The sequence below is a fragment of the Mesoplodon mirus genome (genome assembly GCF_964341445.2).
Source record: "Mesoplodon mirus genome assembly, chromosome: 15".
NCBI classification, from domain to species: Eukaryota; Metazoa; Chordata; class Mammalia; order Artiodactyla; family Ziphiidae; genus Mesoplodon; species Mesoplodon mirus.
The window spans coordinates 62143694-62170809 of NC_138991.1; the positions used below are offsets into that span (position 1 = coordinate 62143694).

The 27116-nt window shown below is 47.4% G+C and overlaps 1 protein-coding gene across 2 annotated transcripts; it reads right to left on the reverse strand.

The window, feature by feature from the left end:
- Positions 1-13: 13 nt before the first annotated feature.
- Positions 14-27116, reverse strand: HMOX2 (heme oxygenase 2). Of its 2 annotated transcripts, none has more exons than XM_082645492.1 (6): positions 27013-27116; positions 5078-5204; positions 2823-2940; positions 1962-2453; positions 896-1022; positions 14-806 (listed from the first exon to the last, which is right to left on the reverse strand). In XM_082645492.1, the coding sequence occupies exons 2-6, from the start codon at positions 5161-5163 to the stop codon at positions 679-681; spliced, it is 951 nt and encodes a 316-aa protein (XP_082501618.1). In that variant the 5' UTR covers positions 5164-5204; positions 27013-27116; the 3' UTR covers positions 14-678. The 2 variants fall into 2 exon arrangements, with proteins under 2 accessions (XP_082501618.1, XP_082501617.1); XM_082645491.1 differs by having other exon boundaries at positions 26996-27116.

The following is a 27116-nucleotide window of genomic DNA, read 5'->3' on the forward strand; positions in this document are numbered from 1 at the left end:
TCACACCAGGAAGGAGGGAGGCAGCTGTCGGAGTCCATTTTATTGAGTGCAGTAGCATTTCCACAGGTCAGAGGAGACAGGCCACGGGCAAACAGACCCCACTCAGGTTTCTGCTTGAGAGGCATAAGGACTGGCTACCCAGGACAGAGCTCCCAGGGCCTCTGAGGCAGGGTGCAAGCCTGACTTCTGCCCCCTTCCTGGCCCCTGCCCCCAGGAGAGGTCCTGCAGAAGAGCAGTCACATCTAGGGAGCCCCCCCGACCCCGGGGCTATGGGAGCCTGAACTTGCTAGCTTCTCCACTCCCAGCAAGGGAAAGATACCCACCTAAATGCAGACATGACAAGGAAGAGCAGAGGTAAAGAGCCTCAGGGTGAGAGGTGTGGGTGCCCCAGCAGCAGAGCTGGTTCCAGAGGCCCAGGCTGGCCCGCTGAGCTGCAAAGGCTGCTCCTGCTGCCGTGGCCTGGGGGCTGCAGGGAGGGTGGGCCTGCACCCAGGTCAGCATTTGGCCCGCAGATGGGATGCTGACAGGCAAAGGCTTTAGCATCAGGCTTTTATTGGTTGCTTGTTTTCTCAAGCCCAGCATTAAAAAAAAGTCACCTGAGGTGGTAGTTTGGTCGTGGGTAGAGGTGAGGGCGGGCCAGTGGTCAGGAGGAGGGCACCAGCATGGGTGGTGGGTCCTTCACATGTAGTACCAGGCCAAGAGGCCGGCAGCCAGGGCCACGCTGGCGGCCAGGATGAACTGGAGGCTGGGCTTGCTCAGTACAGACAGGACTGTTTGGAAGGGGCAGCTGCTGCCCTCCAGGGCACCTGCATGGCAGTACCAACAAGGGACATGGCATTAGTGGGGGACACGGACACAACCACCCTGGGGGGAGCTCAGGACACAAGAGGCCTACCTTTGTCTTGTTTAGCAGCGTAGTAGGGGCATTTCCGCACATCTCCTTTCCCATCGTGCACAGGGAGCCCGTCCTCCAGGGTCTCTTTGGCCAGCAAGGAGCCAGCCTGGTCCAGTTCACTGAATATCTGCAGGTGCAGAGGATCGACAGCCATCACTGGACTGTGTATCCTCTGTTTTCAAAGAAAAATCTCCCCCGGACACAGAGGGAGCCGAAGCAGGCGAGGCTTGCTCAGGAGTGCAGAGCAGCAGCCCCAGTCCGTGCCCCGCCGCCGAGCTCTGGGAGGTGTGGCCGCACCTGTGCTGCCCAGACTGACAGACCACAACTGAAACTACCAGGGGACAGATAGGAGGAGAAAGCAAAAGCGCTTCCCCAAGACACTGCGTGAGCACTGGTACTTCCCTATTTCCAGCCGCTGGGTATTTTTAGCAACAACAGAAAAGGAGGAACATGGGAGAATGAGGCCCTGACAGGGCTGACCTAGCCTAAGTGGCCCTCAGAGGCCTGCTGAGATCAGACTAGAGGGCTGCCAGGCCTGTGGTCAGGCTGGCGCTTCACCACCTCCCGTGGCAACTTTCCTGGTGCTGAGGGCTGGGACTGGGCTCTGGACACAGAATCAGCCTCCCCAGACTTGGGCCCATCTAACAGCTACTTGTAAACTGAGTCATTCTCACTCTCCTTGGTTCTCTCCCTGAACTTATCAAGTAGGACTTCTCATAGCAATCCTTGCTAAAAAGGGGGAAACCCATTCCTTAAGACCAGGATCCTGGGGTGAGAGGGAGGGAGATGGCTCTCTCCTTCCCAACCCCTCAATGTGCTGGGGCCTCGCCTTCCCAAAACACAACACACAGGCTATCAAACAAAGCAGAGCCATAACTGGGTTCGTGCTCTCTGGCCTGCCTGTTTGGTCCCTTGACTTTCTCTCAGGCAGGCTGTAGCTCCTGTCCTAGTGCACTGATGCCCATTTGGGCGGCTCCTCTGTCCTAGTGCACTGATGTCCATTCAGGCAGACCCAGAGTGGCCCCCCGTGGTCAGAGGCCCCTTCCCGCCTGACCCCTGGCAGTACCTGCATGTTGTACTCGAAGGCCTTGTTGGCCTCCTCCACGATCTTCTCTTTGGTCTTCAGGTTCAGGTCCAGAGCGTTCATCCTGGCCCGGTACAACTGCTTGAACTGCTGTGCATTGTCCACATTCTCAAACAGGTAGAACTGGGTCCCTTCCCCTGTGCTGGGGAGTTTCAGGGCCCGCTGGGCCACCTTCTTCAGCACCTGGCCCCCTGAGAGGTCCCCCATGTAGCGGGTGTAGGCGTGGGCCACCAGCAGCTCTGGTTCATTCTGCCCCACGCAGTGGATCCGCTCCACGTACTTTCGGGTGGCCTCGGAGCACTGCACCTGCTCCTCCCAGTCCTCACCATAGAAATACTCCATGTCCTTGATCAGTGCCGCCTTCCGGTGCAGCTCCGTGGGGAAGTACAAGGGGGCAAAGGCTGGGTGGTCCTTGTTCCGGTCCATCTCCTCCTCAAGTGCCGAGTATGTGAAGTACAGTGCAGTGGTGGCCAGCTGCCGAGGGCGATGGGGAGACCATGGGAAAGGGGGACCTTGGCCGGCAACTCCCAAGCCCACTGCCCACACTTCTGAGCAGCTGTAGACAAAAGCTCGAGTAGCACCCCCCTCCATTCCCCAAAGGCCTACTTTTATACAGTGAATTATTTCACATGTGCAGGAAGCTTTTGTTTCTTAAAAGAATGACACGGTGAATTCTTTGGAACATGGATCACTTCCTTTACATCACTATGTTATTCCACTTAAGACATGAAACCACAGCCTGACGCTGAGAAAGCATGGAGTATGGAGAAAGGCTCTCCAGGGGGACTTCCTCATGGGACTAAGGCCCCCAGCCCGACCCAGTCCATGACCTAGGGCACAAACCTTAAACAGCTCCTTCCTGATGTTGCCTTTCAAGAAGTCCTTGACAAACTGGGTGTTTTCTGCCCGGTCATGCGCTTCCTTGGTCCCTTCCTTCAGGAGCTCGGAGAGGTCCGCCATCCTATGGAGAGAGCATGCATGTGTGAATTAGCCCTTCCCAGCTCTAGGCTGACCACTTGCTGAGCTAGAGGCAGAGGCTGCTCAGAAACTTGATTCCAGCCTCTTACCAAGAAGCACAGGACAGGCAGACATGAGTCTGCTCCAAGGACTTGGGAGACACTCTGGATGACTGTGACCTACTCCTCCACAGTGTCCGTGTCTCTCTGAACCACCCAAATGAATGATGCTTTGCTTCTGTGGCCCCCTAGTGCCCAAGCACACACCTCTAATCCTACCACAGCGTGTGCTGGCTTCAAGGAAGAGACAACCTTTGGGAATGTCTTTCCTGGAATCCACACCACTGAGAAGGACTGACCGTGCATCTCCTGGGGTGGCCCTGCTGCTTTCCTCCCACCTTGGACCCACAGTGTCTTCAGGATTACATGTGGCTGGGTCCAGGAGTAGGAGGATGCAAATGAGATCAAGGCCGGGGAGGTTAGAGCCAGGACCTAGGTTTGTGCTGCTTAACAAAATTATGCAGGATGGAGTGGTGCTGACAGATGCCAGTAGCCAGTACCAGACAAGGTGGAGACCGCACCAGGTAGGGGCTCACGTGCGTCCACACAATCATTTACTAGAGCGAGAAAAACTTGACCTCTCGAAGCCCAGCCTCTGTTGGCTTCTTTAGGAGACTGGCTCATATCACTTGTGCTGACAATAGTTTATTATTAGCAATTATTTCAAGATATAAAAAAAGAACTTTGCTGGAACTCTACTCACTGCTCTGTGGTGACCTTAAATGGGAAGGAAATCTAAAAATGAGTGGATATATGTATATGTATAACTGATTCACTTTGCTGTACAGCAGAAACTAACACAACGTTGTAAAGCAACTATACTCCAATTAAAAAAAAAAGAACATGTGAGAGAGAGAGAGAGATATATATACATACATACATACACATATATGGAATGGAATATTACTTAGCCACAAAAAATAATGAAATAACGTCTTTTGTAGCAACATGGATGGACTTGGAGGGCATTATGCTAAGTGAAATCAGAGAAAGACAAATACTAAATTCCACTTACATGTGGAATCTAAAAAATACAACAAACTAGTGAATATAACAAAAAAGAAGACTCACAGATATAGAGAACAAGCTAGTGGTTACCAGTGGGAAGACTGAAAAGGGGAGGGCAATATAAGGGTAGGGGACTAAGAGGTACAAACTACTATGTATAAAATAAGCTACAATGGGTTTCCCTGGTGGCGCAGTGGTTGAGAGTCCGCCTGCCGATGCAGGGGACACAGGTTCGTGCCCCGGTCCGGGAAGGTCCCACATGCCACAGAGCGGCTGGGCCCGTGAGCCATGGCCGCTGAGCCTGTGCGTCCGGAGCCTGTGCTCCACAACGGAAGAGACCACAACAGTGAGAGGCCTGCGTACCACAAAAAAAAAAAAAAAAAAAAAAAAAGCTACAAGGATGTATTGTACAACTCAGGAAATATAGCCAATATTTTGTAATAACTATAAATGGAGTATAACCTTTAAAAATTGTGAATCACTATACTGTACACCTGTAACTTATATAATATTATACATCAACCATACTTTGACAAAAAATAAAATAAATATTCAGAAAAAAAAAAAGAACTTTGCCAATGACAGGGCTACAAGGAGAGGCTAAGAACAATGAAGAAGAGGCCCAGGTAACTAGAGGCTTTGAGTGAACTGATCCTCCCCAGTAAGGAAAGCCCTGAAGTTAGAGTTGCTCCGACATTCGAGGGGGTGGGAGACACTGGAAAAGGTGCCAGCTTTGCCTCTGATTACCCTTTCTCACCCCAGATGACAAAACGCTTAGAACTTTAAGAAGAAAAAAGGACCAGGAATACCATCAAGTTCCACTATGCAGCATTCCTAGCAGTGCCCGTCCTGCCTCCTCGTATGACGGAGATGACGGTGAGAAGGAGCGGACAGAGCGCTGAGCAGCCCAGGGTGCCATATGCTGTCTCTGCAGTGCCAGCCTGGCGGCCGGGGACCACAGCAGCATGACCCTGACCACATCTGGTGCCTCCAGCACCTGAAGCCAGGTGTGCTGGGCATGGCAGGCCCTGGGCCCACCTGACTCAACATGGCCAGCTCCCGTCGCTCGCTCACCTGGTGTGGTTTTCTTTTTCTGGGGCCTCAGAGCTCTTTTTCTCTGGCTCATCCACCCCCTCTGAGGTCTCCAGTTCCGCTGACATCGTTGCTGGGTGTGGTTCTTGCTGCTGTCACTACTCTGGTCCTGCAGAGACATGAGGGGTAGGTGATGCGGCGCCCACGACGGTCACGTCCCCCAAACACCTGCTGGTTCTGCTCTCCCCTGAGCAACATAAGCAAGGAGTCACCCATGTGCCTCAGGAATGTCTTCCTTAAAAATAAAGCTTTGGGGCTTCCCTGGTGGCGCAGTGGTTGAGAATCTGCCTGCCAATGCAGGGGACACTGGTTCAAGCCCCGGTCCGGGAAGATCCCACATGCCGCGGAGCAGCTGGCCCTGTGAGCCATGGCCGCTGAGCCTGCGCATCCGGAGCCTGTGCTCCACAACGGGAGAGGCCACAACAGTGAGAGGCCCGCGTACCGCAAAATAAATAAATAAATAAATAAAGCTTTGCCGTTACTGGGACTATATCTGCATATGGGCAAAATATGGACAGTGGTGACAGCATTGTATTGATGCTGAACTTGCTGTTTTTTATAATTGCACTGTGGTTAGTTAAAAGAACGTCCTTGTTTTAGGAAACACATACTGAGGTATTCAAAAGTAACGGGGCATACTACCTGCAACTTATTGTCAAATGGTTCAGAGACAGAGAAAACGAGCACGTGTGTGTGTGTGCGCGCGCGCGCGTGTGTGTGTGTACAGGCACGTACATGGAGGGGGGAGGACACACAAGTAAAGCACATGAGGCAAAATGCTGATGGTAAATCTGGATAAAATGTACACAAGAGTTCTATGTACTATTCTTACAACTTTTCTGTATTTCTGAAATTATAGCAAAATTAAAAGTTATCCAAAACATAAAATAACAAAGAAAACATCATTTAAAAAAAAAGAGCAGTGCAGCAGCTCTCAGTGCGGCAGCAAGCTCATCTGAGCCAGCCCAGCCTACCTGTTAAAGGCAGGTGGACTTGTGCAGAGAGAAGCAGAGAAGCACATGAAGTGGAACGTCAAGCCAGGCCATCCAGAGCAGCTCTGCTTTAAAACAGAGCTGCTTGAAAGGCCCCTGACAACCTGCATCAGCTACACTGAGTCACCACGCAAGCAAACTGTCCCCAGCCCACTCCAGACTCTGCCTGGCTGATGGAAATAACAAGTTAGCCAATCGGTGCCTGCTGCTTGCTGCCATGGCTGAGCCTTTGTCAGCCAGGGAGATACGGTCCCAGAACACAACAAGCTCACCCCTCCACCCTGGCAGTGCAAAGGGGTGGGAGGCCATCTGGGAACTTTCCAGATGAACAGCAGCACAGCTGCACCAACAACTAACAAAAAGTAACGCAAGACCAGGGCTACCAACTCAGGCCAAATCAAGCCAAGAAAAGAAGAGACCTTAACTTGCTACCTCAAGCAGCATCTACTTACTGAGCATTACTGAGCTCTACCCAGAAACAGGTACTTCTTTGTTCAAGGAGAACAAAGAATTATAGGAAATGGTCTTTGAAAGGTATAAAGAAGGCATAAAGGTCCTTGAAAGGTATAAAGAGTAAGGAACAACCTCTATCTCACCCCACAGATACAACTACTGTTAGTATTTTGCTAAATATCCTGAGTTTTCTCTAGATAACATCTTTGTTATCTCTGGGGATATTATAAGGCATGGTTTTGCTCAGCAGGATCTTTCTGAACCTTCTCTCACCTTTAGATTTAGTATTTATATAATCGGATTAATGATAGGAAGGATTAAGTGAGAACACGGAAGGACAGTGCCTGCCACTTGGTAAGCACTCAGTAAATATTAGATATAATGGTTTGTACTTGCCCAAGAACACTTAGAAAATAGCAGAAAGTTAAATAAGCCAGACAAGGCATGGTACCATTTCTATGCACAATCTTTAAAAAACAAGGTTCAGTTCACAGAACACAGTGGAATGGGGGCTGCCTGGGAGTGGGGGCAATGTGTAATGGCTGGTAAAAGGGTACAAATTTTCAGTTATAATATGAATAAGGTCTGAGAAGCTAATGAATAGCATGGTGACTATAGCTGATAAAAGTGTACTGCGTAACTGAAATTTGCTAAGAGAATAGATCTTCAGTGTTTTCACTTAAAAAAAAGGTAGGGGCTTCCCTGGTGGCACAGTGGTTAAGAATCTGCCTGCCAATGCAGGGGACACTGGTTCAAGCCCTGGTCTGGAAAGATCCCACATGCCACGGAGCAGCTAAGCCCACGCGCCACACGTACTGAGCCTACACTCTAGAGCCCGCGAGCCACAGCTACTGAGCCTGCATGCCACAACTACTGAAGCCCGTGAGCCTAGAGCCCGTGCTCCACAACAAGAGAAGCCACCACAATGAGAAGCCCGCGCACCACAATGAAGAGTAGCCCCCGCTCGCCGCAACTAGAGGAAGCCTGCGCGCAGCAACGAACACCTAACACAGCCAAAAATAAATAAATAAATAAATAAAATTTATTTTTTAAAAAAAGGTAAATATGTGAGGTGATGGATGTGTTAACTTAATTGTGTGGCTCCTTTCACAATGTATGCATATACCAAATCGTCATGTTGCACACTTTAAACAATTACAATTTTGTCAATTATAACTCAATAAAGCTGAAGAGAGAAAAGAAATAACAAAATATAGAAAATGGGACCTTCCTTTGACTCCAAATTAGATACACTCTCCTCTATCAAAGTGTTGGTGACGGTATGGTGCAGACCATCAACAACAGACGGGATCTGGGGTGGGGGAGAGGAAGTGCCTCTAGATCAAGCAACAATATGAACAAAGCTAGAAACTGGACAGTCCACAAAGATGGTAAAAGGCTGCCCAGCTATGTGTCCTCTTTCTGAAGGGTCAAGGTAGACTCTGCCAACTGTGGAATAAGCCCCACGTAGCTTCCCCCAGCTTGTTCATACTGACCCAACTTTACAGACTTCTTTTTTGGCCACACCGCACGGCTTGCAGGATCTTATGGGATCTTAGTTCCCTGACCAGGGATGGAACCCGGGCCCTCAGCAGTGAAAGTGTGGGGTCCTAACCACTGGACCGCCCGGGAATTCCCCAGACTTTTAAGAAAGAACATCTGAGCTCCACTCCCTTAGGGACCCTGAAAGCCACAATTTGTCCCCAGCTGCTCGGCACTCAGACTGCAGAGAGGAGAGGGTGCTGAGATGAGAGTTCTCGGCTTCCCAGAGAAGGGAGGCTGCAGTAAAAGGCCCCAGAGGCTCTAGGCAGGTGCACAGCCACACTGAGGACACGCCCCAGGCACCTGAGGACCGCAGCCCCCATGCTGCTTACAGGAAAAAACTAAAATCAGGCAAAGACAAGAACAAATGCCATTTGGTTGCCTAGGTTACCAACTGCCGTAACTTAGGTATTCCTCCACCTGATCATCATGCTGCACAGCAGGGATTGTATGAGCGATTAAATCTGACCATTAACTGTTTTACTTGATAACTGCACATTCTGGGAGGTGTAGTCACTTGAGCAACGAGGCTTCTGCTTCTCTTAAAAACACAGAGTAAGGGAAAGCCAGCTTTCCTCCAGTGCCCATCTTGGCATTTTTTTTCTCAGCAGCACTTTATTTGTGCCAGTCCTCCCTCAGGCACACCCTCTGCCCACCCTCTTCAACCTGGTCCTGCCCAGCAGCCCCTAATTCCCTCCTCCCGGCTCTCAGGAGGCCCGACTCTGCCCCTAAGGGCACGGCCACAGCTGTCTGCTTCACTGCTGTAGCTCCAGGACCCCAAAAATAACAGGCTCTCCATAAACACATGTTGAACAACAAATCCAAAGGAATGAAGGTGGGTGTAATGCGTGCCGCCAACAGCAGGCATCTGTGGCCAGCAAAGCGCACTCTGCGGTCCACTACTTCAACAGGTTCTAAACTCAAAACACGGTTTAAGGATTTTGCTTTGAAAGAAGGACAGATACCAGCTTATTCCATCCCAGCGGCAAGAATACTGAGTCCTTACGCAGGCTAAAAACTCCATCTGGCAGGGAAGGAGAACATTCTCAGGAAGGCTCAGTTAGTACATTCAACCCACACAGGCTCGGTGCCAGGAAGAGGGCTGTGTCCGTTCCTGAGGCCCGGCCACTGTTCCTCAAGGGAGTGGCCTGGGGTGCAGCATTCAGGAGCCACCTTGCACGTCAGAAACAGAAATCACTTCATTCTCTGAAAGCTACATGGCCAAACTTGGTCAGGCTGACTTTTATACTCAAGTCCTTTTTTTCTTTGTAGGAACCACTGTAAACCCTAGAAAATCAGAGGCCAAATCATAAATGTGGAACCTTTCTAGACTTCAACCTTTTGTTATCAACAAGAAGCTGCCCCAACCCCCCAACAAAAACAGAAAGATCCCAAATTATTCCACTGTGGGAAATACACTTCAAGAAGTATTAATAGTAATCTGTACCAAAATGATAAGTAGCCATACTATGACATTTGAAAAAAGTCACACAGCCTAACAATACAGGGCAGGGCTACTCAAACAACAGTAAACAATGGAATCCTGGCACCACAGCAACAAGTTGACGGGCTCTACCCCTGCATAAAGAAGTCTACATAAACTTCTTTGTTTAAAAAAGGCCCCCAAACACTGACTACGACTATCTACAACTAAGTATACTGATGGTGACAGGAAGGGAATTTGGAAAACTATGAATACTTGTTATTTGTTGGACTGTTTAGCTAACTGGCTCCTTCTTTCATATAAAGTGGCTCAATTCTCTTGAAAGGGGGGAAGGAAAGGCATGGGAGGAGGGAGAGAGAGAGCCATTGGACCAAGGAAACCAGCTAAGACCCTGTACTGTACCAAGTGGTCACCAGGAAGTCCCCTGGGCCCTTTACTTTGCTCTTACTAATTCTAGAAAGGTCGATCTGCCCTCTCTCTCTCTTCTACTTCCAGAAAACTGTGACTCTCTGTTTGTAAAATCTACTTCCACAACTCCATAATTCCTGTACTCCTCGCTGTTCACCTGATCACTACTGGTTTTCACTCCCACTCCCACACCTGATCTGACAGAAGCGGCAACAACGTCCCGATCACCAATGTTCCCTCCTGTGGACCTGGCCCAGCAGATCCACAACACTCATTTCAAAGCCCCTGCCCTGGTAAATGACAGGCTCAAGACTCTAGGGCTTCTGAAAGAACAGTCATGTTCAAAGACGTTAAATCCTCCTCCATAGAGACATCAGCAAATCTCAGGTCAGTCAGCCTGGGACACGGCTGCCAGACAGAAACATAATCACCACTCCTTCCCCACCTGGTGATCCCAAAAGGCACAGTGGAGACTTCATCCGTAACAATTCTCTTTTTCATTCCCATTCTTCTTCTTTGCCCTGGAAAACCACAACTGAGGGAAGGGGGCAGGTTGCTGAGCTTGGCCAGAACTAGAGAGGTAGGAGGGGGGAAGGGGGAGGAAAGGCAGGCAACCAGCTCCCTGAAATGAGAACAGTTCTCCTGCCTGACTGGAATTGACAGTGACCAGCTATCAGCTACCGCAACTCATGGGATGCCCACAACATGAGCTAGTGCTGTTTTCCCACATACACAGAGGAGGAAGCAGCCAGAGGGAAGGTGAGTGGCTGCTCCCTCCCTACCGAATGGCTTCCTACTGGGCCCCAGAAGTCCCTGCCTGCCACCTAGAAGGCTGTTGGCGGCTCAGAGTTCACTCCGGTCTAGAAGTGGCGTCACATTTATAAGAGATGATTATTCTTCAGCTTCCACAAGTGCCATCAGCCTGTTTCCCACCCCATTAAACTAGAAGCATCCTCCTACAAGACAGATCAAGACTCCCTCATACTCTTGAGTTTCTCAGAGTCCAGCACCATGTTCCAAATCATGTACAGCACAGCACCCTGAGGAGTCTCCAACCTGAGCTGTAATTGTTGCCAATGCATGAATGAAATGCCTACTGACAAAGCTAGCTAAATGAAGGGGGCGGGTGAGGGGTGACAATAAAATATGAATTAAATTCTAAAATACCAAGTAAAATAATAAAAAATTTAGTTGGGTACTATGTCTCTGAATTAAATGGTATGAAATCTAGTTTTATTTTTCTTCAAATCTGACTCCTTCCCTCCTTCTCCCCACCTCCACCCCTCTTTCTGGTGGTCTGGTTTTTTTCTAACTAGTGACTTGTTTATAATTCCCATGCCTCTGAGCTGGCCAAGGCCATTCTCACCTCACAGGGCCCAGCTGGGTTGTTGCCTTCGTTTAGGGGCCAGTGTTGTTTTTTCTGCTGCTCCCCCAGAGTCCTCTCCCAGGGCTCCAGCAGCCCAGGGTCTCCCCCAGAGTCCCTGCCCTGGGCTGCTCTCCCCACATCAGAGTTGGACACTGACTCCCTGGCCCCTCTGACAGCACCACACAGGCCCAGTCCCACATCCTCTCTCCCCTCGCCCAGCAAGGCTGCTCCTCACCCGCAGGCCTGTGAGGGCAGGCGCCTCAGCAGGCTCTGACTCCTTTTCTTAGCCAGTACTGCTGGTAATGAGGCCTCTGGTTTCTTCTGTCTCGAGGTGCCTCTGGTCATTGGTGCAGCTTTCTTCCCACAGCCCATGGAGATGTGTTTGTGTGTTTTCCACTCTTCTGGCTGAACTAATACCTTTCAACTGTATACATCTTTGTCTATGGTCTCACCCCACCCACATATGTGACATTCAGGAGGGTCCTAGTTAAAAACGATGCATCACCTCTCACAGAAACCATGTACAATATGTGCCCCATAAATGTTTTCAGATGATAAACACAGAATACAAGAGTCCAAGACACCCCCTTTCCTGGACTATAGGATTTGTTTCTTCTCTACATCCCCTTTTCACCTGTTTCTGTTGAACAATCCCATAATCGGGCCAAGTCAATTCTTAATGGTGTCACATACTCCTATCAGGCAAGCCTCAGCAGATATAAGGAAATGGGTTGTTGTGCTTGCTTCGGCAGCACATATACTAAAATTGGAACGATACAGAGAAGATTAGCATGGCCCCTGCGCAAGGATGACATGCAAATTTGTGAAGCATTCCATATTTTTTCCAATAAAGATGTTAAAAAAAAAAAAAGAAAGAAATGGGTTGTTTACCCATCATGCAAGTTCTTTTCTGAATATCTGTCTACACAAAAAGAGTAAATTCTAACATCCTACTTCTAACCCTATATATGATCTGGGGAACAAACAATGCTAGGGCTACTGTGGAGGGAGAGGGAGCAGGAGGGAGGAAGCCAGGGGGCAGGAAGGTGCATCTCTTCAGAGCTTCCAAATCTCTCTGGCTTTCTCCATTTTTCACTTGTAAAATGCAATGAATATCTGCCCAGCATTCAATAAAAGACTATTACTAGGATCAAACAGGATAATGACCGTGAAACCACTTTATAACAAATGTTAATGTTACAAAAGGAATTGAGAATGAACTCAGAACTGCTTACTAGCTGGTCTACCCTAGGAGACACTCCTGGTGAGCTTTTTTCTGACCGTGCTAGGACACCAGGAAATTCTCAACAGGGGGAAGAAGCCCTGGTCCCGATGCAACGTGGAAACAAACTTGCTCTCCTTAGCACTGTTTAAAATCCAGTATTTATAAGCGTAAACCCTGCACCAAGGGCCAGATTTGTAACCCAGCTGGCACATGGATGTGAAGAGGAGGTGCAACCTGTTTTCTGTAGCAAACAGCCTTGACTGTCCCTGTGCTGCTCCCAGACCTCAGGGAGGGCTGGAATGATGCAGGGGAGGGGGGAGCTCAGTGGACCTGTCAGTTTACAGGGGCCACTTTTGGGGTCCCACTTACTGTTGATTATTGCTCTAGACCCAGCTCACCTTCGGGAATGGAAAGGTAGCTGGGCCCTGCACAAAAGGTAGCTGGGCCCTGCACAAAGGGTCTTTAGACTTAGAAAGATCTGGGTTGGAGTTCCAATGCTTAGTAGCTCCATGGCTATAGGTAAGTCATAACCTTCTGAAGGCTGAGTTTCATCATCCATAAAACTGGATAACAAAACTCTCTTTGCTCCACATTCTCGAGTGTGCTGTGAGGACTAAATGAGCTAATGTGTGCACAAGTGCTTCATGAAACTTAACGCTGCTCAAATGCTAATGATCTCTTGAGAAAGTTGTTGGCGAAAACGGGCAGCTGGGTGATTCTGAAACACTGAGGAAGAATGTGAAATTTGGTGAATCCATAGATAATTCTGGGCAGGTGACACCTGAGGACTTCTGACTCAGCCCTCATCCTCTGACACTGTCAGGAAATGGGAATTCCTGCTCTTTCTGAGGTGAGACCTGTGACCACTGAAGCTAGAAAATCCACACTGCAGATGCTGCTCGATGCTGGCTAAGCTGGATGTTGGGAGCGGTGCACAGGGTTGACTCAGCTCTTACCCTACGAAGCAGTGATAAGAGGGGCCTCCCAAAACCCTGAGGAAACCACATCATCTAGATCAATACCTTCTGAGTTTGTAGAATAATGACCTGAGGTCTCTGAACTCTGGTGCCGCCACACCTCAGGAAATCTTACACACAAGCTTCACCCATTTCATTTTGATCACTGGGTGAATTCAATCCCACAGTTCATTGAATGGATGACTATTAACCTCTTGACAAAGAGCAAGTTCAAACAAGGAATCCTGGAAAAGTGGGGAGTCCAGGGACACAAAGCTCTTGCGTCAGATTTACTCAACACACACCTGCACATTTGGGCAACAAGCAACCAGAAAACAACTAAGGGCACTAGTCTCTTAGTAACCTCAAAAACTGGCGTGATTCAGGAAGTCCAAGACTTCTCTGGCAGGCTTTTTTCACTGTGGAGGGGTGGGCTCATCTCTAGCACATTCTAATACAGCTGAGCAAGAATTCAAAAGCAGACACTGGGACGAAACCTGAAACACTGAAAAGAGCAGAGAAGAGGCCAGAAATCTACTGCTGCTGGCACCAAAGACACCACTTCCTACTACAAATGAAATAAATACAAGACCTGCCCTGTTCCCTGAGTGCCACTGGGTCTCAGGGCTGAGAAGACAAGACTCTTTATTCCCATGAGAAGGACCTGGAGGGGTGGGGGCTGAAGTCCTGCCTGAATTCTAAAATGGTTGGGCTGGGATTTTCTAAGAACAAAGCCGAGGCACCAGACGTCTACAGGGCTGGTTGTAACAGAGTAACTGCTGGTGGGTCGTCTCCATCAAACAAAACTCATTCCAACTTTGGAACAACCTTGAAAGCACGTGTCCTGTGGGTTAAGTGGTCAGCCACATTTCCTTTCGCTCAGGTGCCACGACTGTCACCGGTGACTTCAGCTTCTCTCATAAATGATGACGACAAATAGCATCTGGGAGTTGAGGGAGAGAGTGGATGATTAGGATGCTTCTGCTGAATCTCCACTTTGGAAAACCCAGAAGGGCTATGGGCTCCCAGGTAACTTCCTCTGTACAAACAGGAACAACAGAACCTAAGCAGCATCCTTGCAGGGACCAAAGGCCCTCAAGTTCACCCAAGAGAGGGTGGTGCAGAGGAAGAGCGCCAGACTAAAGTCTAACAGATGTGGACACACCAGACTAAGTCACTTTCGAGCAGAATCCCATGACTATGAAGGAACTAAGATCAAGAGAATTAAGTAATATGGCCAAGGTCACTCAGAGTAAACAGTTGAGCTGGGACCAAACCTGAGTCCTTCTGAATGCAAGGTGATTCCTCCTGTGTCCCCAGCTAACCCTCAGTGGTACACGAACGTGAAATTAGTAGGCTGTCACGACAGACTACTAGCAACATGGAAACTGAGGTTATATTACACTGCATTTACGCTCACAGTGGAGGGGTTTGCTAAACCACTGAGTGCCATTTGTTTTTTTAGTATGAAAACTGAGCTCACTCCTATGATTTCTGAGAAGTAAATGCTCAGGCTCCCATTTGAAGATTCAGAAGCTGCGGCTGCCCATCCCCACAATTCTCATCTTGGCTCACTCAGAATACAGGGCAACCTGAGAAGGTTGTCCCCTGGCGAGCCTTGCTTTTGTTGACTAACACGGCAGGCCAAGGCTGGAGATGGTTGGTCCCAAGGGGGAGGATTGGGACTCCATCCCCCGACCCCACTCCAACCCCCCGACCACCTCATCCCCTGACCCCCGCCACCACTCAGTGCCTGGAAGGAAGCAGCCAGATCTGCCAGGTCTTGGTGGACGATGAAGCCAGAGGCTCTGGGGCATCCCAACACCAAGAAGAAGTCACAATAGAGTCTGCACATTTCTATAGTACCTACTACCATAGTAACTACAGAGAAATAGAAGATCTGGTTTTAAGAATCTGAAAGCGTGTCCTCCATGTGTTAAGTGTCTAGGACCTATTCAGTCCTATCTTTCGGTCTACTGAAAATACATCTGCCTTTGAAACAGTAGTGTGATGGATAGGAAGTACATCAACATAAACTTCTTATAAGATTAGCAACTCCATAGGCCAAGGCATTGGTCAATCTAATGAGGTGGCTCCTCTGTCTCACTCTGGACCTGTTTGGGATCTTAACATATTTCCACAGGTCTACAGAGTTAGGTGTCATTCTCAGGCTTTTTCACGACTGCCTAGATTCTGGCAGCAGGGGAAAAGGTGGATGAAGTGGCGGCAAGGAAACAAGCCCTGACCAAGAACTGGCAACTCCAAGAGGCTGGCCCTGTCCTCGCAGGCTTGTGTCTATGGTGGCAGGGGACCAGCAGCAATAGCTACCGGACTTTCTTAGAGTAAGAGGCTCAGCTTTCCCAGCGTTCCCAGCAGGCCCTGCCTCCACTGGAGGAGCGGTCAGGAGCACAGAGCAGGCAGCCTGCTGCCGCTCAACTCTAGTTCCCTGTATTAATAAATGAGGCAACAGCTCCTAGGAATGGGGGTGCGCAACTGTTTTCCTCCCTCAGTATATCTGGCCTATTTGTACATGGATGAAAATGTCCCCTAGGAGTAGCCAGGAGCTAGAGGGTAGAAAAAATATACTGTAGGTGATGTGAAGTTATCAGCAGTTAGTTGTAACAGCAGCCCTCTCTTCCACTCTAAAAAGCATCTCAGAATGAGAGCTGACTTATAAGGATAATCTTTAACTCAATAAAACTTATTTTTTGAAAGACAAAATATTCACAAATTTCACTGTTAGTAACAATTTACTTGCAACACCCCTCAAAACCATACTTGAAAGGCAGAAAAATCAAGGTGGCACAGTGATTACTTAGCAAAAGTAAGTATCTTTTTCTAGATACTCTAGCTCTTCATTGAAACCTTCTCAGATCCAAGGTAAGAGATAACAGATCATCACACATTACTCTACCTGGTCTGTCCATGAAATTTCCACAGCCATGTGCATTAGTTTCCTCACCAGGATGAAATGCCCAGGACACAGCCTCCCCATGCAGTAGTCACTGGCAGTAACTCAGCATCTGTATAAATGTGACTATTAACTTAGATAGAAATATAAGTATTTGTATTTCAGTATACATCCTATGACATGCAGACCGAATCCCTCCATCTCAAAGTTTCTGGAAGATGGGCTCAACAAGTCTAACAGCAGCCATACGCACAGAAGTCCTATCTGCACAACACAATGCTAATGTGCTGACAGGACACCAAAGGAGTTGAGGCAATGACTGAATTGCATGATGATCTCTAGAGCCGGCCTACGGTAGGTGCCCAACAAACCTGACCTGAACTAAGCCCAGTCAAGAGAGAATCCACTGCCACACACAGGCTGAGAGGCAGCATAGGGCTGTGGTCAAGGCACAGGCTCTAGTCAGGCAGGACAGAGAGAAAACCCTGGTTCTGCTGCACACCTGCTGGGTGGCCCTCGACCAGGTACCTCTCTGAGTCTCAGTTTCTTCATGTGTAAGGATAGTAATAACAACTCTGCAACATAGGTATAAAAATTAAATGAGATAATTTACTTGTAAAACTGCCATATAGTATGATGCTGATTAATAAACTAAAGAAAGTGTCACTTAAAGTTAACAAATGTTCCTGTATACTTTTAGTTAAGAAATGGAAAAACCCCTGTCTCTATGAAAGGCCCTACACGTAGCATCAAATCTATACTGGGATCACAGACTGAGTTGAATGCTCACTGTGAAAAACCTCTGTTTTCATTCTGATAACACTAGACACCAAGAAAGGAACAGAAAAACCTTTGAATTTCTAGCAAAATAAATTTTGCAAAGGACCTAAAGGAAGATGATCACCAGAGTTCAAATTCTTTTAAGGAGGCTCTGAACATGAGTTAGGTGAAGCCCCTCCATGCCACAGAGGGTCAGGATCGGGGACGGGACATGTTACTGTTTTGTTTCTTTAGAGCAGCTCATTGCTGTAAATAAAAGTTTAGGTAAATGAAAAATGTACTCGAAAATTCTGATTTACATTTAGGTTTCTTGCCAATCAATCCCTAACCCAGCGGTTCTCAGATGGGGGTCGTTTTATCCCTCAAGGGACATTTGGCCATGCCTGAAGACATGTTTGGTTGTCACAACTGGAGGATGGGCTGTGCTACTGGCATCTAGTGGGTCTGAGGTGGGTCTGATGTTGCTCAACATCCCACAGAAAGCACAAGTGTGCGTACACACACACACACACCAATAACAACAATTATCCAGCCCAAAACATCAACAGCACCAAGGCTGAAAAACCCTGCTCGAACCTCTCATCCCTTCATCAGTTTACAGAGACAAGAAGAGCTTTGTTTTCAAGCTAAGCTTCACACCATCCATCACACCTTCATCAAATATCCTTTACAGAGATTTCTGGGGAAACTGAATTTCCACCAGAAAACAGAAGAGGCTGTAGGTGGGGCAACCTGGCACTGCCCACAGATGACAATGAAAAGGCTCACAGTACCTTCCTGGGAATAGGACTAATTTGTATTTAGATTGCTAAGAGGCAAAACCTTTAAAGCAGGCTCAGTAACAAAGCCAGGCAGAGGTGAAGCCCTGACAGAAATGTGCTCACTGACTTCTTGGAGGAATAGAACATAAAACTGGGAGAAAATCTAATTATTGTTTATCAGTCTGGTGTCTGACTGACAAGTAGGCTAAGAATGAGAACTAAGCTCTACTACCAGGTCTGCGCTAGCTAGCTGTATTACACGACTGCCCTGAACTCCAACATCCTCATTTATAAAATAAGAGGCACTTCTCACTGAGCTGCAGGGAAGATGGTATTTAACAGGAGGCAGAGCAGCAAAGACTGTGGGCTTCCCCCACCCATTTCAGACAGAGCAGCTCCCCATCTCCTCTGAAAATGGAGTTGTACTGCTTCTAAAAATAAGGTCTAGATAACAATGAGCTGGATGATCTTGGAGGCATGATGTTACATTAAGAGCTACCTAAGTAAGCCTTTCATGATCTATTATAGCACTTGTATTCTGTTACAGTATTTATTTGTACACATGCCTTTTTTCCAGATTATGGCTCATTTATCTTTGTCTCCTACTGCCCAACACAGGGTACCTACCTAATCAGGGTCTGCTGAGTGAATAGACAATTTCCAGAATGTAAGGTATTCTCAAAATCAAGGTATTCTCAAAGAGCAGATGACAAAGAGAACATTTAAAAGTGAATCCCAGAAATAAGAAAAATGGCTGGCTAGTGAGTAAGCATCTTTGAGCAGCATTTTTACTGCAGAAATTTCTACTCATGAAGGGTAGGGGGTGACACGGGCACACCTTTTAGATTTTAAGGACTCTGAAAGCCTGATTAAGAGCAGAATACTGCCTTACCTTTTTTTTTTTTTTTTTTTTAAAGAAATGGATAGGCAGGACTTCCCTGGTGGTCCAGTGGTTAAGACTCTGCACTTCCACTGCAGGGGGTGTGGGTTCGACCCCTGGTCAGGAAACTAAGATCCCACATGCTGAGCAGCGCGGCCAAAAACAACAAAAAAAGAAAGAAATGGATAGGCAAAATTTTTACAGTCCAGGTAACAAACGCTTACCAGCACTCCTCCACCCCATGCATGCACAAACCACCGACCCTTCCTGCTGTCCACCTCTGTGAAAACCCTTTATTCCCCCAGTTGGCTTTAGAGAAGGGATTTCATAGCAGAATTCTCTTCATGTTCGTTAGTCTAGGGAAGGTGTCAACCTTCTTTTAACATGCCCATATCCTGTCTTTAAGCACATTTTGGAGGAAATACACCAAGGCATTAGGTTATTACTCCAAGGGGGAAAAGCAAAATGCTACAGTGATCGCAATTTACCAAAAAGAAAATAAAAAAACAAACAGCATTTTGCCACTGTAAAATGAATAACTTCCTGTTCCATGAGGCAGCCTGCACAAAATACATAAATTAAAGATACATGAAATGGGTGCCTGTAATTCCCAAGAGGTCTCTAGAACTGGTCAAACATCAATTGTCACCACTAATCATTATCGAGAGGAAACTCAAATAGCCCAGAACATCTACTGCTGACTAAGGACCTGATTAGGCAATAATGAATGAATAACTAGGGGGGAAAAAGGTAGACACAATGAGGAGGGCAAATGTCACAAAAGGCAGAGAATCATGTGCTCCAAGGCTTTGAGAGGTATGCTCACCCCTTTTCCCAAACCAAACCCTACACAGAAGGCTAATACATGGAGCAAGTACAGTGGAGCATCCACAGTTAAAGCAGTCAGGGCGGGTTGGGGGCGGGAGCTCAGCTCCTTCTCCACCCTCAGGAGCCCTGAGCTCAGCATGCTTTGCTGGCTGTCTTCTGGAGCAGCTAGGGCACTCACTCTGAAACAGCCTGTTTCCATTTCCCGCCGTGTGTGCTAAGTGACGGCAGCTCTAGGACAGTCTTTTAGGTCTGCAGGTCCAAAGCAGCAGAGGGAAGCTGGTCTTGAATTAGCCACTGTTCACAGACCTGCCCAGGGTTCCCTCCACTCTTTCATACCTTGTTTCCAACAGTCTAGTAGTTTCTGAAAAACGTCCTGACCTTCCAAAAAGCATGTGATTTCTGTGCCAACTCACACTCTCCCCAACACTCCTACTTGGCTCTAGCTCTGTGTCACGGACAGGTACACACTCTAATCGGCTGCACTCGACTAAAGGTCCCTGAGGGCAGACCTGGAGCCTTACCCACACCAGTCAGGTAAAGGCACTTTAGCTGCCCCACTCCTGGGAACCAGATTAGACCACTGTGTATGTGGGAACATGCTGCCCTTTGCATGAACACTCAAGTATGTCCCATGACACTTGGTGTTTGGTAGAAGGCTGCTTGTTTACAAAGGAATCCTATGGTTTCTGTCTCTAATCTTCCATGGAAATACCTCCTCATCTGAAGAAACAAATTCACAGACGTGCACTTCTGAAGATGGGTAGCAAGGGTATTTGTCAGAATACAATAATCATTAGCCTTTTTTTTTTTTTTTTTTCTTTTTGCGGTATGCGGGCCTCTCACTGTTGTGGCCTCTCCCGTTGCGGAGCACAGGCTCCGGATGCGCAGGCCCAGCGGCCATGGCTCACGGGCCCAGCTGCTCCGCGGCATATGGGATCCTCCCAGACCGGGGCACGAACCCGTATCCCCTGCATCGGCAGGCGGACTCTCAACCACTGCGCCACCAGGGAGGCCCTCATTAGCCTTTTGAAGTTGCAAATCCCTTTGAAAATCAGGTGAAGACTTCAAACTCTCTCTCCAGAACAATTACATATTTAAAAAAATGCTGCCTATGCCATTCCAGAGCAACCACAGGCCCCTAAAGTTCACCTGTGGACCAAGAATTCAGGTTAAGAATCCCTATTCTAGATGAGTTACTTTATGAGAGACATTCCTTTTGTGGGTAATATGTTTTCAATAAAACCCCTTAATGCTCATTCATTAAAGAGGGGTTTCCCCTCCTTCCTTCTTTTCTCTTCCAACTCTGTCTTTTACCTAACCCAGTGGGTTTCATTCAAATTATCATCTTTTCCACTTCTCAGCTCTTCACTTCCCTGACCTCACAGAATATTGAGTGTCCAAACAACAATCATAAACCATACAAAGTGAATTTACTGTTTTGCACCCCCTCAAGGTGACTGCCAACCCCCTGTGAACAAGGACTGCTGGGTTTGCTGTTGTTTTTGTACATCCCCTCGGTGCCAATAGTCTGCACACCACAGAGGCAAGACATGTGTGCCAAATGGGCAGATAGATAGCTTCTTTGTCCTTCTACCTGTAGGCATTTGCACTTGAATGTGTTGACTTTAAAATCTGGGCATAAGTCCCGGAAAAGCCACATGAAAAGGGAAGAAAGCATAACCTAGAGCAGCCAGTCACCCCACTTTGTTCCTCCTGGGTCCGCCAGTAAGACTTTTTGCAAACACAAAAAGTGTTACAAAGCAAGACAAACATGACACTGGGCACAGACACTTAGAAATTTTGCTGAGGCTGACAAAAACCCAAGTGTGGCAGAGGAATAGAGTGTTTTTGTTTATTTGTTTTTGTTTTTGAATATTTTGGTTTTTTGGCCCCAAGGCATGTGGGATGTTAACTCCCTAACCAGGGATCGAACCCACACCCCCTGCATTGGAAGGCAAAGTCTTAACCACTGGACTGCCAAGGAAGTCCCAGAATAGAGTGTTTTGAAAGTTATTTTCTAATTAGTGGGATACCTGCTACTACTAAGCAAAGAGGAGGTGTGACTCTCCCCTTGCCTTCCTGTAGAAAATCAAGGGAGTAAAGGTTTAATGCCACTTCATTATGTCTGCTTTTCTCATCTGCCTTCAAACACTACTACCTAGCCCCTGCTCCCAACCCACACTCAGTTTTGCTCACCGATTCTTCCCCTTCATCTGCCTGCCCTCCTCCAAATTGCCCTGGAAATAGTTCCAGGTGACAACAGCTCCTCTGCAGCAGCTCCTAGTGGTCTTGCCAGAGAGAATAGCAGATCCAGTACTAAGGAAGGTATGTGACATGCCATCTTATCATCAACAAACACTTACAATGCTCATGGGCTCTACAACTACAAAGAGGCCTAAGATGTTCAGGACCTCAAGCAGCTTTCAACTGAGAAAGAGAGAGAGAGAAATAGAAAGATAAATAACATAACAGGTGTATTATAGTATAAATGCTAACTGTGCAGTACAGACAAGAGTGCTAAAGATGGAGCCTTATGTTCCAGATTTTCCAGGACAGTTCTGACTCAAATATCCTGTTTCACCAACTCCTTCAGTATACCTGTATGCTCAGACTATGGGTCCCACTGTTTGGCATAATAAATATGATCACCCCAGTGACTGAAGAGGCAGGTCAGCCAACTAGATTAGCTAAAAGCATGATGGCAAATTGTTTTTAATCATGCTAGCACCTTCCCATAGCCCTAAGGTAACTGCGGGATTGAATATAATACAAGACAGTGAAACTTGAGGCTTCCAAGACTGAGAGAGCTCACTGGGAGAAAGGCAAGAAGCTGGGAGTATTGAGAAAGAGTCAGGCTGGCGGGGTGCTAGACACCTGTCTCTTTATGCCATTCTTCCACAAAGTTCTTTTAAAGTTACTGAGAACTATGACAATAATTAGGCTTATGATATTCCTGGGAAGGAAACAAATCTATTCGTGTGACAAAAATTAATTTTTCCCCTAAGTAGAGAGAAAAGAATATCCACTTAGTGGGCCTCTGGCAGAAAAGCTGACCGCAGTCACTGTGTGCAGCAATCCGCCCTTTCTGTCCTCTCTGCTGTCTCCTTCCTCATGTATCCTGTCGCTTACTTCTCTGCCTTCCTACCAATCTACTCCCTCTTCCATCCAGCCTGGGCTTTAGACAAGGAGGCCCCAAACAAGAATCACATGGGAAACTTTAAAAACACAGGTTCCCAGGCCCAACCTCAAACTTAGTGAAACAGAAAAGTTTGGAAACCCCTGTCTTACACTGAAAAGCAGCATTCAAGGCACTCAAGACTTGAAGGCTCATCAAGTATTAACCTCATTTTTCAGACACAGAAACTGCAGCTCAAGGGGTTTAAATGTTTTTCTCATGATCAAAAATATACCACAGCTTCCTTTTTGGGGAGAAACAAACCGTTTATTTTTCACTCTTTCTAATATAAATTAATATGTATGTATTTGGATATATATACACACATGTAAAACAACACTGTCTAGTGTTGAATAGCTTTGTGAAAATAATGGTTACAAATTGATTAATCAGCTCAGTTTTGTACTTAACAATCCAATCATTTTGAAGTGCAAACAAAAAGTTAGTGTATATGTAGACTTTCAGAGAGAGAGAGATACTTAAGCATACATTTGAAAAAAGAACCCTCCTCAACATCATATCATTGAACAGCAAGACACGCAATCTGATGCAATTCCTACTCCAAAAGCAGACAAAACAGCCCTTGGATTACTATTAAAATATTTGCTTAAAAGAAATGTATCACACAGGGAAATGCACATTTGCTAAAAGCCTTTTAAAATTACATCAAAGCAACATTAAAACCTGCTCACTGAGAAGAGCCTCATGAATTTAACTGCTGTTTTGAAATGTCTAGTTAAGGTTTAGAATATTACCTTGTAAGGTCTGACTATAGATGTGGTTGATATGACGACCCAGAAAGGCTTCCTGGCTCCACTGAAGTCAGCCATGATCGCAATTTAGATGCAGTCCTCTGATGGGCTGATTGTAAATATACTCCCTTTATAATAGCTATGCACCTCTAAATTATCTATAGTGAACTACAAAACCATTGTTATTCTTAATGGAAAGATATTGGTCATACAGAAAGGATTTATGAATAAATGTAACTGTATATCCTGTAAACATATATAACATTGCTAGATCAGACCATCAGTTATGGGCTGCTGTATTTCAGTACTGTGTGTCAGATTTATTAGAAAGTTTAAAAGAATTTAAAGCCAGATGCCTTCATTAGCTGGCCTTACAATGTGTAATATAATGGGAGACATCTTATGGTAAATAAATGAAGTCAATAGGGAAAAGTAAACCTTGGAGTGAACTATCACAGAGCACCCGAGTGGTCACCAGAGTGAAATAGCTTCCAAATAAAAAACAGGAAGATCCCAGTATAAGCAGTTATATTAACTGTTCCAATTAAAGATATGCCCCCTCCACTCTCTCTCACTGCTGGCAAGAATTAATCAGTAATGGCACTGCTTCTCAGCAGGGCAAAAATACCCTGAGAGATTATTCAGATTACATTAAAAGGCAGAGGGGCATCCCTGGTGGCGCAGTGGTTGAGAATCTGCCTGCTAATGCAGGGGACACAGGTTCGAGCCCTGGTCTGGGAGGATCCCACATGCCGCGGAGCAACTAGGCCCGTGAGCCACAGCTACTGAGCCTGCGCATCAGGAGCCTGTGCTCCGCAACAAGAGAGGCCGATAGTGAGAGGCCCGCGCACCGCGATGAAGAGTGGGCCCCGCTTGCCATAACTAGAGAAAGCCCTCGCACAGAAATGAAGACCCAACACAGCAAAAATAAATTAATTAATTAATAAACTCCTACCCCCAACATCTTATTTTTAAAATAAATAAATAAATAAATAAATAAATAAATAAAAGGCAGAGCTTTCATCCTATACTTTTACACAAACAAACCTAACATATAATAAATTAAGTTAAAAAGCAAATAACCTTCACTGTGTTCAACACAAAAGGAAATGTGACCCAGATCTCTTAATTCTCCCATTAACTAGTATCAGAAAAAGAGACTGCATTAAATGTCTATTTATAACTTTTTAGTTAACTATGGCCAATAATATACAAGGAGATAATGTACTGTTCAAATTTTTCATCTTTCTCTCCAAGGAGTTACAAACTAAATGCTGAATTTTACACTGAAATATAAAATTCCAATTTTCAAAAATATCTTCCTCCTAGAGGAGTGATATTTCAATTTTTGGTGCAAACCTGATACAGAGACCAACTATCCTATGAAGAGAGTCAGCTTTTAAAAAGAAACCAAAAAACCAAAGGCCCCAGCTATTTTGCTTTTCAACAGACTCAAGGAACGGTAAGCCAAAGGCAATGAATGCTTTACTTTCTGTAATTCACCTTCTCCTTGGCACTGTAATTTCTGGAGTAGCTCACACTCCTGACTCTGGTGACTCACAGCATATCATCTCATTGGCTCAGGCAAAGGAAAAAAGGAAATCAAGTCAGACAATGGGGGAATCACAGATTTTTCCTCTTCACATAGCCAGTCTGACAAGGTCACTCAGTAAGTGTTTCCAAGCTCCCTCGAATTCCCATACCCCCACCAGTACTTTGGCTTAGGTACTGTATTTGAAAACTTTTCCCAATTTCACCAAGTAAACTTGAAATGCCCAACTGAACTGTGAGCTCTTGGTAAGCTTGTGATGTCTTGTCTTGTGATGTTTCTTGAAAAAAACATAATGAATAAAGCACAGATTTAGGGACTTCCCTGGTGGTGCAGTGGTTAAGAATCCGCCTGCCAATGCAGGGGACCCGGGTTCGAGCCGTGGTCCAGGAATATCCCACATGCCGCGGAGCAACTGAGCCCGTGCGCCACAGCTACTGAGCCTGCACTCTAGAGTGCGCGAGCCACAACTACTGAAGCCCGCACGCCTAGAGACCGTGCTCTACAACGAAAAGCCACCGCAATGAGACGCCCACGCACCACAACAAAGAGTAGCCCCCGCTCGCCGCAACTAGAGAAAGCCCGCGCACAGCAACGAAGACCCAAAGCAGCCAATAAATAAATAAATATAAAATAATAATAATTTTTTTAAAGCACAGATTTACTCATTTATATTCCTTATCCTCCTCCTCGCAAAAGAAAACCTAAAAATTTTAATATGACAGTTAAAATTTTAATCAAAACACCTGGTTAATGCCTAACAGAAATTCAAATACATAAAACTAGTAAGTTCCCTGTTTCCTTCTACTTGGGAGGGCAGTTTAGGGGGAGAGGGAAAAATGTCTAGTTTAAATAACATAATCCATTTCCAATCTCCATGGCTCTGTTAGGAAAGAGCATGGGATCTGGGAGCAGACCACCAGGTACAAGACCATCTGTGCCATCTTATTGATTTTGGGATGCAGGTTAGATCTCTTAACTCGAGATTCATCATTAAACCCATTTCACCTGTGGGAAAACTATCAACTCACAGGGTTTTGTTAGGGGCTGAGAGTGAGCGGGCTTCCTGAACTGTAGAGCACCATAGGATGTTTATATTTTTTCAATCATTCTCCGCCTTGTGTGGTTCACACAAGAATACAAGACAATAAGGATGAACAGCCACAGGCCACAGCAACCGGTTCATCAGAAGTCATTTAAATGACATGACACAGGCCTTGTGAAAAGAGTGTGCAAGGCGGTCCTGGCAGCTTTTACGGGACAATTAATACACCTAGGGCACTGCGCTTACGAGGTGACAAGTAGACTCCCTGCCAGACTAACCGGCTGCCCCTGATGTTGGTCCCTCGCAATCTGGCGGCCGCGGGTCACTCCGGAAGTCAAGACAGTGACTCAAAGGGCCCTACGGACCGAGGTGAGTCAAGAGCAGGAAGGGCAGAGCCCCGGCCCACGCCAACAGCCCAGGCACGGCTCTCCGCCGCCGGGCCAGGTCTGGGTCCTCGCCGGCCCAAGGTGGACAGACGTGCGGGCTGGGCGGCCAGAGGCTGCAGGCCCCGCGGGAACCCCAAGTCCGCCCGCGGCGAACAGGGGGTCACCTCCCCCGGGGCACAACTATGCGAACTCGCGGCTTAGGCCTCCCCGGGTCTCTGAAACGCCGTCTAGGAAGCGGGGTCCCCCCGCTCGGCCCCCACCCCGCTCGCCCCGCTCGCCCCGCTCGCCCCCTCCGGGCCGACCCCCGTCCCTGGCCCGCCAGGGCTCCCTCAAGCGGGCGCTGGGGCGCAGCGGGCCGTGGCCGACCGAACCCAGCTCCCGAGGGCCCGGGCGGACCAGGCCCGCGGAGGAGCCCCGAGGGAGGTGCGGCAGGGCGCGGACACTCACCGGCCGCGGACACTCACCGGCCGCGGGTCAGGTCTGCCGCCCGTCAGCGTCGAGTCCGCGCGTCACTCAGCGCCTCGCTCAGCGCCGCGGCCGCCGCAGCCAAGCAGGCGGCCCGACGTGC

Coding starts and splice junctions, on each gene's coding strand:
- HMOX2 (XM_082645492.1), bottom strand. CDS start 5,163: ATGTCAGCGGAACTGGAGACCTCAGAGGGGGTGGATGAGCCAGAGAAA. Junction 2,941..5,077: donor GAAAAAGAAAACCACACCAG/GTGAGCGAGCGA, acceptor CTCTCTCCATAG/GATGGCGGACCTCTCCGAGC. Junction 807..895: donor CGCTGCTAAACAAGACAAAG/GTAGGCCTCTTG, acceptor ACTGCCATGCAG/GTGCCCTGGAGGGCAGCAGC.